General features: G+C 36.1%; 1 protein-coding gene across 3 annotated transcripts; it reads left to right on the forward strand.

The window, feature by feature from the left end:
• Positions 1–1,198: 1,198 nt before the first annotated feature.
• Positions 1,199–10,426, forward strand: LOC127850287 (uncharacterized). 3 transcript variants are annotated; one of them, XM_052383208.1, is made up of 2 exons: positions 1,199–1,213; positions 7,097–10,426. In XM_052383208.1, the coding sequence occupies exon 2, from the start codon at positions 7,135–7,137 to the stop codon at positions 9,358–9,360; it is 2,226 nt and encodes a 741-aa protein (XP_052239168.1). In that variant the 5' UTR covers positions 1,199–1,213; positions 7,097–7,134; the 3' UTR covers positions 9,361–10,426. The 3 variants fall into 3 exon arrangements, with proteins under 3 accessions (XP_052239168.1, XP_052239166.1, XP_052239167.1); XM_052383206.1 differs by lacking the exon at positions 1,199–1,213 and adding an exon at positions 1,289–1,411; XM_052383207.1 differs by lacking the exon at positions 1,199–1,213 and adding an exon at positions 5,913–6,170.
• The last annotated feature ends 1,801 nt before the right edge of the window (positions 10,427–12,227 follow it).

Here is a 12,227-nt window from a genome sequence, read left to right on the forward strand (position 1 = left end):
CGTAAATTAGGTAGCACCTATAATCATATTAATAACAATAAGATATCGAAAAGATCAAAGCAAATAAATTCGACAGAAATCTGAGATTCGGCAATATATTTAAGACGGGTTATTTTCACGTAAATTGTGTTTGGTAAAGACTGTCACTATATGTAGTGAACCAGTCTTCGGCTTTACCCACTGAAGAAGAGCATTCAGGGGAGATAATTGAGTAATTACTTAATTCTGGAACGTTTGCGAAGAAAAACAAATAATGCGAGAATATTAAGTGCAATTCGCTACACAATTATGATGTCATTGATAAAAATTTTCCTGAGGTATGTATTTACATGTGATTTAGCATCTGTCAAAGTGTTTTTTACTTGTTCAAGGTCATAAATAGCATCGCGAAAATATATGTCGCGTGGCAAATTTTTTTGAGACGCATCCCTATATGGTATTCATATGTAATTTTATGGTCTAAATTTCCATATGCATGAACGGTCAACGCCCGCTTCGCGGGCTTTTGCCCGTATTATTATCCTGACAAATCAAAAACGCTTGTCAAAAAAATTATTTGTTTTACACATTATAGTTGGCATCTATATTCTCGCAGTATTCTCGCGGTATTTCAATAACGACACCCTACTGTCAGAATTCGTGACGCATTTTCCATTCGCTCTCAGATAGCAGTTTTACGTGGGGTCATGAGCAATATTCTGGTAAGTTGTTGTTGTTATCCATCAGAAATACATTTATTCACAACATGTAATGATATTCCGATTTAACTTTTTAGTCTTTTATCTTATTTTCAACGTATTTACACCTCGTCTGCTCGCACTTGGCCGCTATTCAGAAAGGTTACATATCACTATATAAAGTTTAGGCCTAAAACGGGTGCGGCTAGAAAACACACACAATTATAAGATGCTAGATCTTAAAGCTAGGAACATGTTACTCGTTTGAAGATTGAATTTTTTGGATGCATTACATTATTTTTGAAACAATAATACTATTTTGAACACAATAATGAAAAATATTATTTATTAAAAATACATGGTTATCAAAAAAGCTTTTGCCCGTAAATTAGGTAGCACCTATAATCATATTAATTGTAAATCAATATGGTATTTTACAACTTTTCTTTTCTTCGTTGTTGTGGTTGACAGTCCCTTTAACATTTAACGTGGTGTAACCTTTTTACCGGATGTAAATAATGGCCTAATTTGATAAAGTCGGTATTAGTAAGTTATCAAATATCATTTATTTTAGTTATTATATGTTTGCCAATTCGTTATTAATCATGTTTTTATGTTGAAATTATAATTGTAAATCATTATAGCAAAAACGTATTAAGTTTAAAGTCAATCGTTTAACTGCAAAGTGAAAAAGAAGAACTGACATAGTATTCGGTCCGCAAATTTCGGATACAGTTAGTAATTACCGTTAGCTTAAGTTAGTTTGCAATGGTTACCATTGCACTGTTAATTGGTGAAAAAATTTCATTTAATTTTTGTATGTTCAGATTAACGTCATTTATATCTATTATTTGATAGTTTTATTATTTGCTTTCAGTTCAATATAAGCTGTTATTACTCAGTGTGATACAGATACAGTACACTCCACGCGTTTTCCCCAATTTTCCTTCATATGCCGTGTGCAGTAAAGCCGAGGGAGATTAAGAAAATTTCACGATGCGCTGTGTTTGCATGATTTTGGACGCCGCGTTGAACGATCGGCAAAATTGATAAGCCGACGTGGCGGTCCTGGGCATTGGCAACGCGGGGAAACTCTGTGTTTTATGAGATAACAATCAATTTAACTTTGTTTGACTTCCTGATTTTCAAATAAAATTACATTTATTACATGTACATATATATATATTTATTTATATATATAAATATATATATTATACCATTAAAAAAAACAAAAACAATTAAGATAGATCGATCCCAACGTGGTTGTAGAAATAGTTGTATAGAAAATCGTTGATTTACCACAAATAAAACGTCGTCTTTAAACTGATACTTACCAATTAATAAAATCACAGTTTGCAACATTGATTTTATTTTGATAATTTAATCCAAAGTTTTCATGCAAGCAGGTGTTTTTTCTATACTGAACATGTAAAAAAATGACCAAGGACCCTAAAAGTCTCGCAAATCTGTGTGAATTGATAGTTTGACGTTATCAAAGGAAAACCGCTTCCTGTCTGAAGGCATAACTTACTCAAGTAAACATGTTCAACGAATGCATAAGGAATGGTTTTAATTGTCGGAAGTAGATTCTGTGCTCACTTATGCATTTATTTTCTCTTTGTAGGTATGTTATTCCATTGATTGCAAAAAGAAGGTGGTAACTTTTGAGTTGATAGTTGCATTAAATATTAACAGTTGTATTCTAATTGCGTCGACATTCAAAACAATGCTTACCAGTAATTATGGACCAAATCTGCAAAGTGACATTCACACATGTTAATCCCTTTTGTCAAAACACCGCAGACAGCAGTCTACACAATACGTCAGTAGACAAGCTTTGCGTGTTTTCATAACGTCAAACACTTAATCCAGTTCCGCCCAGATGTCTCCTTTAATCAGTTTACAGTACAATTACTGTTAAAATAATTACTCCACTAAAATACCGTAACGATAAAGATTCGGCATGTTCAATTTGAAATTATTTTGGAGGAAATATCGACTTATTCGCAATATAATTTTGTTAAAAAATACCAAAGAAACTTTTAACCTAAATCAACAGAATTAAGTGTTCTCTGCGCTACAAAGTTTGTATCAAAAATCAATACACGCACGCTTTGCAGGAGTATACCTTGACCTTGTACATTGCAGCATAATTTTCGCGCGCTTTTGTCGGGAAATATACATGATTACTGTATATTGGAAGCATTTGTAAACGTCGTGTTATCATTGAAAAATCGTAGTGTTTTTCAGATTACTTATTTTTATTCTCATTTGGAAATTTTACGGAACATTTATCCTTGTGTTATATGTGTTATTATTTAAAAATTAATTTGTCAAAACGCTTGACATGTCGTATATTCATTCATATTGTAGACCTACCTGTGAATTAAAAAACATAATTTTTATATGTATTAATTTTCTATTACTGTTAAATAATTATTTTATTTTTATACAGTATTTAAACAATTTTTAATAACAATGTTTTTATTTTTTGGCATGCCCAGTAGCACACTGCTAACGCAGTGTTGCGCTGCGGACGCTGATAAGAACGGAAATTGTCTGCATTTACCGACTAGGCTAAAGTAATACACGCCACTGGTATTAGCGAACTCTGCGGAACGCCGTGTTTTACCTCGCTTTCTAACTCTGCGTAAACACTCGCTAGCAGGGAAAAAACGCGGAGTGAGGTTTTTTGGGGAAAACGCGTGGAGTGTACTGTGGTTCATTACATCATACATTTTCATTGCGTTTTTAATGCATTTTAGCAGTGCTCTGTGAAAAGGGGGTTTAATGTATGTGCGTAAAGAATTGTCCCAGATTTGCCTGTGCAGTCCTGAAAGGGACCTTTTCAGGTTTTGGTAAATTAAACAAATTTTTTTACAGATTTGCAAATTTTCATTGTAGTCATGATATTTTTTGTGAGGAAAAGATAATAGGGAACATATACCATGCTCAAAATTAACCATAATATGCATCTTTTGAAAATTTAAAAATCTTAAAATTATACAGCTTTGCAACGCAAAACAATTGAATAATTTGGAGAGTTTTGTTGCTGTCGTTATATTTTGAGAAAATATGAGAATTTGTACTTTATATTTATATAAAGTAGAAGATACATCATTCATTGTATGAGCAAGGATGGCCAAAAGGTCTAAGTGTTGGACTTTAACTCAGGGGTCAGGGGTTCCAGCCCATTTGATGGTTTCTTTTTTTCCTTTCTTCAATTTTTTTATGTAAACACGTTAGCGAGAAAGAAGATCTACTTTCCAGACAACCAGTCACAGATTCATTTGAATCAGATGGCCTTGACTTGCACATACAAACTGTAATGCAAACAATTAATGTTACTGACTGACGAATTCAACTTCTATGATATGACCCTCAGATGCAAACGCTAAAAGCAACTCTCTTGGACGGATGGCCAGAAACAAGGTCACAGTGTAATAGGTCAATTGTAGAATACACGAACCACAGGGAGGATGGATCCTGTGGCATGCTGATGACTTGATTTTAAGAGGTCAAATAATAATAATTATACTAGGACCGGTCAGACAGGAAATGATGCAATCAGTTCACAATAGCCACATGGGTATCGAGAAAACAATACTCAGGGCAAATGGAGCATTGTTCTAGCCCGGAATGGCAAAACAGTTAAAAGACTAAATTATAGTATTTGTCTGAAATAGAGCCAGCCAAATTTAAAAAAACAACACTGATCTCCCATGAGGTACATGTACCACAGCGACCATGGCAAAATGTGTATTCACGCTTAACAATAAAGACTACCTGATTACTGTCAACACATACAGCAATTATTTTCGAAATTGACTATTTACCTGACATGAAAAGTACAATAGTCGTACGAAAACTCAAATGTCACTTTGCTAGACAGGGTATACCAGACAGATTTATGTCCGACAATGCTGGTCAATACACATCAGATGGAATTAAAAACTTTGCAAATGAGTGGAATTTTAGGCAAGAATTTTCCAGTCCACTACATCTACAGTAAAATTGCCTAGCAGAAAATGCTGTGAAAACAGCAAAACGTTTGCTGCAAAAAGCCAACTAAAGCGGACAAGATCCTTATTTGTGCATTCTTGAATACAGAAACACGCCACTTAAGTCTGGCTACACCCCTGCACAATTGCTTATGGGCAGACGCACCAAATCTGTAATACCGGTTACCCAAAAACATCTGCGTCCCCAAACAGTTAAAACAAAACATAATTTTATTCAATATTCAAAACAGAGAGAGAAAGATAAACAAAAGCAGTATTTTGATAGGTCAACAAAAACACTACCAAAACTTGGCAGGGGTTGAAGAATCCACACGACGGCTCGCATATGCGAGTGAAGTTGACGGTCGGGCGAGTAAAATTTGTTAAATACTCGACCGACCGGGCGAGTGCTGTTTTTCAAGTTGAGAAATATAAATTCAGTTCCAGAACTCCTTCTACATCGATACAAATTGCGACATCGATACAAATTGCGAACAATTTTTCGAACGAACAAAAAATACGTTAAGTACATGAACAAAGAAACTGCACTTTCGTTCTGACAATTAAAAATGACGTCACTGGCACAGTAAAAATAATTCTCAAAATCGGCTGCGCTCTTTTTGTCTTCGTCAGTGCTCTTAGCTAATCGATTAAAAGTGAATAAAACTGTTAAATATATTGGTCATTCCGTGAATTTTAATGTAAATATCAATAAAACAATAATACATCACTGGTTAATTATAATAATTCTTATATTTAATTAAAAATAAACAGAAAAAATAATTATTAATAAACAGAATAATTCCGAATTTCGTGATCAGAAGCCTTAGGCAAAATTTACCATATTGTAACCGTTTGTCAATCAAGCGTGTCTTTCAGTAAAAGTTCGTCTGAAATATTAAAATGGAAAAGGGTTCTATTTTAAAATATCTGCAAGGTGGTGGCGACAGGGAACAGAAAGAATTAGAAAGGTCGTCAAATATAATCCATCAGATAATGTAGATAATTTGTTTGCAGTTTAGTGTCACTATGTTAAGTAGGTTTAGAAGGTTCTGGTTGATCATAACTATAAATATAGATATCTATTTTTTTAATGCAGGGCGAGTGGATTGTCAAAAAATTCTTCAACTCCTGCTTGGAGTCAATGAAAATGTTTGAATGCAGCATGGCAAAATATGGTTACCAGCCAAAGTCATGGTGAAAGATTGTACCAAGTACAAACGTGAAGCGGCAGAATTTATCGTCGTAATCGTAGGCTGTTACGCAAAACAAAATAGAGCTTCCAGGAAATTACTGATGTTGAGCCTAACATCTTAGCACAGACTTTCCCACAAGTACCGGTAACCCCAAATAACACTCCCCACAGAAACGACTTTGATCAAGAGATTAACAGATCAGCATCCCCAATAAATGGCCCTTATCAGACATGATCAGGAAGAGTTGTGAAGCCAAACAAACTGTACAGTGGTGATCAATGGATATGTATATAGCTGTAAATAAATATAGTTTATAACTTTCAGATACAGCTTAAAACAAAGATGAATGATTACTATCATATTCAAAACAACAAGAGATGTGTTTGTCAGAATCACAATGCCCCCTACTGTGCCGCTTTGATTTAAAAAAAAAAATCATTTGGCAGGTACAGATAAGTATCTCCCTTTAAAGCTTATTACTTCCCTTGGATTTGTTTTTTTTTTTACCTTTGACCTTGAAGGATGACCTTGACATTGACTTTTCACCACTCAAAATGTGCAGCTTCATGAGATACACATGCATGCCAAATATCAAGTTGCTATCTGAAGAGGTAGAGAAGTTATGAGCATTTTTCGAACCTAAACGCAAACTGTGACGTACGGACAGTCTGATTACTATATGCCCTTCTTGGGGGGGGCATAAAAATCAGTATTAAAAATACAAATACTCAATTAATTTAAATATATCAAGTTAACGAAAGAATCATGGTCTTTAAATACATATTGAATTTAATTATGCTATGTATAAATTTTCTTCTTTAAAGAGTGGAGGATGTAATATACAAATGTATGTCGAACACATGTCTTCATGTTTATCTCTATGCGCATGCCCACTGACCGCTACCCGGCACTAGCACAATGTTATCTGACAGTTGTAAAATAAATGCCATAGAAATCTTAGTAGTATGACAAACTTCAATAGATGCCAAAATCTGTGAAGATGTCCCTTTAAGGCTAATCAGGGATGACACTTTCTGCTTTTATTGTATTTTTCATTTAAAGAAAGTCTCTTCTTACCAAAATCCAGTTTGGGCGGAACGTGTTGTCCCTGATTAGCCTGTGCAGACTGCACAGGCTTATCTGTGATGACACTACGCATTTAACCCCCTTTTCAGAGAGCACAGCTGATTTCTTTTCTATATGAGTATGTATTATTTTTCAGGTCTAACCCATGAATCCTGGCAGAGGGCCTGACTGAAGATGTTAAGCTTCATTCGTTTTGGCTACAGCTATATCCAGTATGCCTTTGACTATGTGTTTGGGTTCTGGCCTATGAGATGGCTGATGTTGGTTCATACTTATCCTGCAACTGAAGACACAAGTGCAAAGGTGAATGATATTATACAGCAACTTTACAAGCATAGACGTGGGGAAGGTAACATTGATCTCGACAGGGTATCCAGAGACATACTCCAGTTAAACTTTCATGAAAATGTCTCTGAAATCAAAGACGAGATGCATGGTTTTGACATTCTGCAGCATTGTATTGTTTTAAACCAAAGTCATCTAGTGGATATTCTGTTGAAAAAGCTGCCCCACTATACGCAAGTCAGATGCAACTCTCCAGCACATTTAGCTGCCACTGTTGGACATATAGAAGTCCTTAAGTCGATAGTAAACAGAAGGCCGTTTCATTTGTACAAACGGGCAGGATTATGCTATCCAGATTTACATGAACCTGTGGCTAATTATCGAAGAATGGGTTTCATGTTTAAAGATGTTTTCAAGTGCGAGGAAGAAAGGCTTCTGCCAGTTGAATGGGCTATAGTTGGTGACCATGTGGATTGCGTGCAATGGATGATTGATGAAATGCAGGTGATGGGTGGTCGAAAATTTAACCTACCTAAATTCCTTCATTTTGCGTCTCAGCGGGGTGCAGCCAAATGTATTGATTTCTTCATTAAACGTTATCCTGAGTACATAGACCATGTAAATAAATGTGGAGATGTTCCATTGCTGGAAGCTGTGGTTTGGGGAAGGAAGTGTTCCAAGGTGCTCATTGAGAATGGCGCAAATGTCAACAAGGTGGCAAGGAATGGGGACACGGCCTTGCATCGATTGTACCGTAATGATATAGATGGAATCTTTGCAATATATGACACAACAAAGTACCTTCTGACAACAGGCATTGAGCAGCTGGTAAACACTATCAATCTTCGTGGAGAGACGGCCTTACACTTGCTGGTTACTCATGTTTCCTACATAGGCGGAAATTACTACCACCAAGAGCATCGTGTGATGCCAAGATGGCAGATTCAGCCTAATTACCAGGAGCAAGTAATTCAGACACTCAAACTGCTACTTAGTTTCAATGCTGATCCACATATTTATGATGCCTTGCATTTACAGCCTTTAAACAAGCTTCTTCATGTGACAATGAAAGCGAGCAGACCCAATGATAAGTTTGAATGTGTCCAGGGCTCGATCAATTCCAAGTATATCTACAGAAATGACTTCAAGTCCCTTGCCAGGGCTATGCAGGTTCTGGTTGAAAATGGTGCTGATGTGAATACACAGTGTTCAATAGGACATACCCCTTTGATTCTTTTGATTCAAACGTTTTTGAACACAGAGGTGGTTGATTTAGTCCAAGAAAGTAATAGCATCATTGACGCTGTTGACTTATTGTTGAAAACTGGTGCCAAGTGCAATTTTATTTCAGAAGATCAAAAGACTTGTTGTTCACTACTTGCTGAACTTGCCAAGAAAATCTTCAAGGGTCACCATGGTTCTCGATCCCATCAACCAGTGGTGCAGACTGACATAGATCTCAGAAAGAAATATGCCAGACTTGTGAACGAAATACTAGTTATATTTCTGCGGTATGGCTTAAATCCCAACTACACCACAACCAAGAAAAGTACCCACTTGGCTGGTGGAGGAGGGAACTCATTGATCGAGTTTGTGCGACTGCTGTTGTTTACAAACGATATGGAAGACTTTGAGATGATACACACATGGTTGAAGACGCTGCTACAGTGGGGTGCAGACCCTGACCTTGAGCCTTACCCCCCAGAACCAGTCATCTGTCATTCCCAGAGCTCCATTTACCTGAAAAAGCACGGTACCCAGGCTGTCAGTTTGTACATCCAGGAGGTGAAAATACTTCATGAATCCCATAAACTGAGAGCCATATTTGAAACAGGACAGGCAGAGTTTTTGTTAAACCTCTTCTACAACACAATGGAACATAAATACCTCTATGACTGTCTGGGTTCTGCATGCATGGTGGCACGGGCTTCACCTATTGGTAACACTGAGAACGATCTGATGAAAGTGTTAAATAAGATGGCAGAGAATCCTCGAAGTTTAAAGCAAATGTCACGTGTTTCCATTTATAAGGCCCTTGGTCGCAAACTGTTTCCATCTGTTGGTGAGCTGCCGTTGCCAAATGCAATGAAAGAATACTTGTTGGAAATCCAGTGATAAAAAAGGATCTAATGCGAAATATTTGGGTGCTGCATCCTGCTGCGTTTGGCTCCCTCCCTGCTGCCCTACCGATGGGTCAACATGACAAATGCTAATTCTTTAAAACCTCAATTGCAAGTAATGGACTTGGATTAAGCAATTTACATTTGTATTTGGAATTTCACCGTGCCCCTATACAGCAGCATCCTTTACCTTTTGTGAACCTAAATCTTTTGAAAATATGTTATTAGTGTTTAGTATCCTTTATTAACATGGTTTCTAATAAGAAGTATTCCAAGTGCAATATAGACTTCAAGCAGGATGTATTTTCGTACCTTTGTGAAGTTGCCTTTGCCCCTTCATTTTGTGAAAAAATGAGCGGCAAACTGTTCAAAATTGTGAAAAAAAGAGTCACAAACTTTAAAAAAGTGTGAGCATTTGAGTGGTGAACTTCTTATTTTTGTGAAAATTGGAGTTGCAAACTTCTCAACTTTGTGAAAAAACAGCCATTTTCTAAGAAGGGGAAAAAAGCCCTGGTTCAAGTGATGTAATTGTTTGTACGCATTAGATGATTAGTCAGAAGTTCAGCATTATCTTACAATCATACCATATGATAATGATATTATTAAGTATACCGGGGTATAGTTACCCAATTACATGTAGCAAGTTTTACAAACATAAAATGTGGTTCATCATTCTATGTAACATAACGGAACCTGTCCGGAATCCTTAGCTGTCAAAGAGTCGCCTTTAATGTACATGTATTTAGCGGTAAAGAAGTTGTTATGGCTTTTACTAACAGTATAGGTTGAAACCTTGTCAAACATATAGTAAAAAGTTCAGACATGAAAGAAATGTGATAAAACTGTAAGACTTGCATGACACTTGGTAAAACAGTCAGATTACAATTTACATGCTAGTTTCTTGTGGACTGTTCACATTTATTGTCAGCCTTTGTGTCTGCAGGTGCAGGCAGGCTTTTCATTTTAAGTCAGCATTGGGGTAGACTCAACACTTTATATGTTTATAAAAATTATGGCAAAATATTGTTATATTGTATTACATGTGTATGTGTATGGAATTATTAGTTGCTGTGTTCCTGTCCCCATAGTTTTAATAAGGCCTGAAATATTTGTATTACCCCCTTGAAGTGGCAGGAATCAAGCACTGCACTTGTCCATCTGTGCTTGCCTCTGTACATTTATCATACCACCTTATTGATATCTGCCTGTTACTATGTTGCCTGATATATTTTTTATATCATGGTCAAAGGGAAGTTCTTTTATCAGTCATGTGTGGAGGATGGTCATATTACTCGGAATCAACTATAAAGTAATCATTTTAAGTGAAATCAAATCAGATTCAACAAAACAAACAATTTGATACCAAGATGGAATATATTTTATTTTAAACACATAATGCAAAACAAACACCAAAAAACATTTTTATGCCCCCTTTCAAAGAAAAGGGGGTATATAGTTTTCGCACTGTCCGTCAGTCTGTCTGTCACACTTTTCGTGTCCGCTCTCTAATTCAAATAGTTTTCATCCGATCCTTACGAAACTTGGTCAGAAGTTGTATCTAGACAATATCAAGGTCAAGTTCGAATATGGGTTATGCCAGGACAAAAACTAGGTCACGGGGTTGAAAAAACAAATCCAAGGGAAGCAATAAGCTTTAAATGGGCATAATTGTCTGACCTGCCAAATTATATATTTTTGTTTAATAAATCAAAGCGGCACAGTAGGCAGCATTGTGTTTCTGACAAACACATCGTGGTAAAAGGTCAAGGTCATCCTTTAAGGTCTAAGGTCAAAAAATACAAATCCAAGGGAAGTAATAAGCTTTAAAGAACACATTATCTTGTTTACAAATATTAAGCGTGCATGCTCATGACATCATTATTAACACGACAAAAGTCATATTCTTTCCCGCTAATACTGCAGCTTTTTAGCGATTTGTTCATTATTTCATTATAATTGGGGGCATAGAGGTATTAGTAACAGAAAAACAGATTACTGCCTGATCTTTTTGTAATATATAAGGCTCAGAACGAATAAAATAACGGCTCAGCAGGCCTCGCCGGTATATTTTTCTAAGCCTTGCCTGATATATATTACAAAAAGATCAGGCAGTTATTCTCTATATCTTCGTACTCGGTTGAACTTACACAGTTAAATGACCTGAATGTTTAGATTATCTGAAGGAAAGGAATTTTGGCTTGAATTATTTAGGACATATTTATGGCTCTTTTTCCTTTTTTTTTCCACTATGGAATATGGAGCCCCAAAATGTTTTTAACTCTCTTTGGAGACTTGGTGGATCTTCTAAAAATTGGTATCAGTGTTATAAACTGAACCTATAGATGATGGTGTAGAAGGGAATTCAGGCTGCAACAAAATAGTCTGTTTTGAGCTCCTCTTTAGCTACTGGGCATTTCATGCTTAGGCTTTCAAAGTTAAATTACCTTAATGGTAGATGATTGTGAAAAAATGAATTTTTTCTGCAAGGAGTTTTTGCAGAAATATGTCCCCTTGCCTGTATTCCCAAGACAGAATATAATATATAGTTACAAACGTGTGTGTGTTCAACTCCTCTAACAATGCTTTAACTTTCACAGCTGAATGTTTAGATTATCGTTATGTAAGGATTTTTTTTATTCAACCAGTTCTGACCCTTTGCCATTTTGGCTGCTTTTGAATAAATAGTGGATTTGTATGTGTCCGAATGGACCTTGTTCTGAGAAAACTGGGCTTAATGCATGTGCGTAAAATGTCATCCCAGATTAGCCTGTGTAGTCTGCACAGGCTAATCAGGGACGACTCCGCCTCAACTTGATTTTCGTTAAGGAGGGACATCCTTGAAACTAAAAATACCATAAAAGC

Source organism: Dreissena polymorpha, chromosome 11 (assembly GCF_020536995.1).
Source record: "Dreissena polymorpha isolate Duluth1 chromosome 11, UMN_Dpol_1.0, whole genome shotgun sequence".
Lineage (NCBI taxonomy): Eukaryota > Metazoa > Mollusca > Bivalvia > Myida > Dreissenidae > Dreissena > Dreissena polymorpha.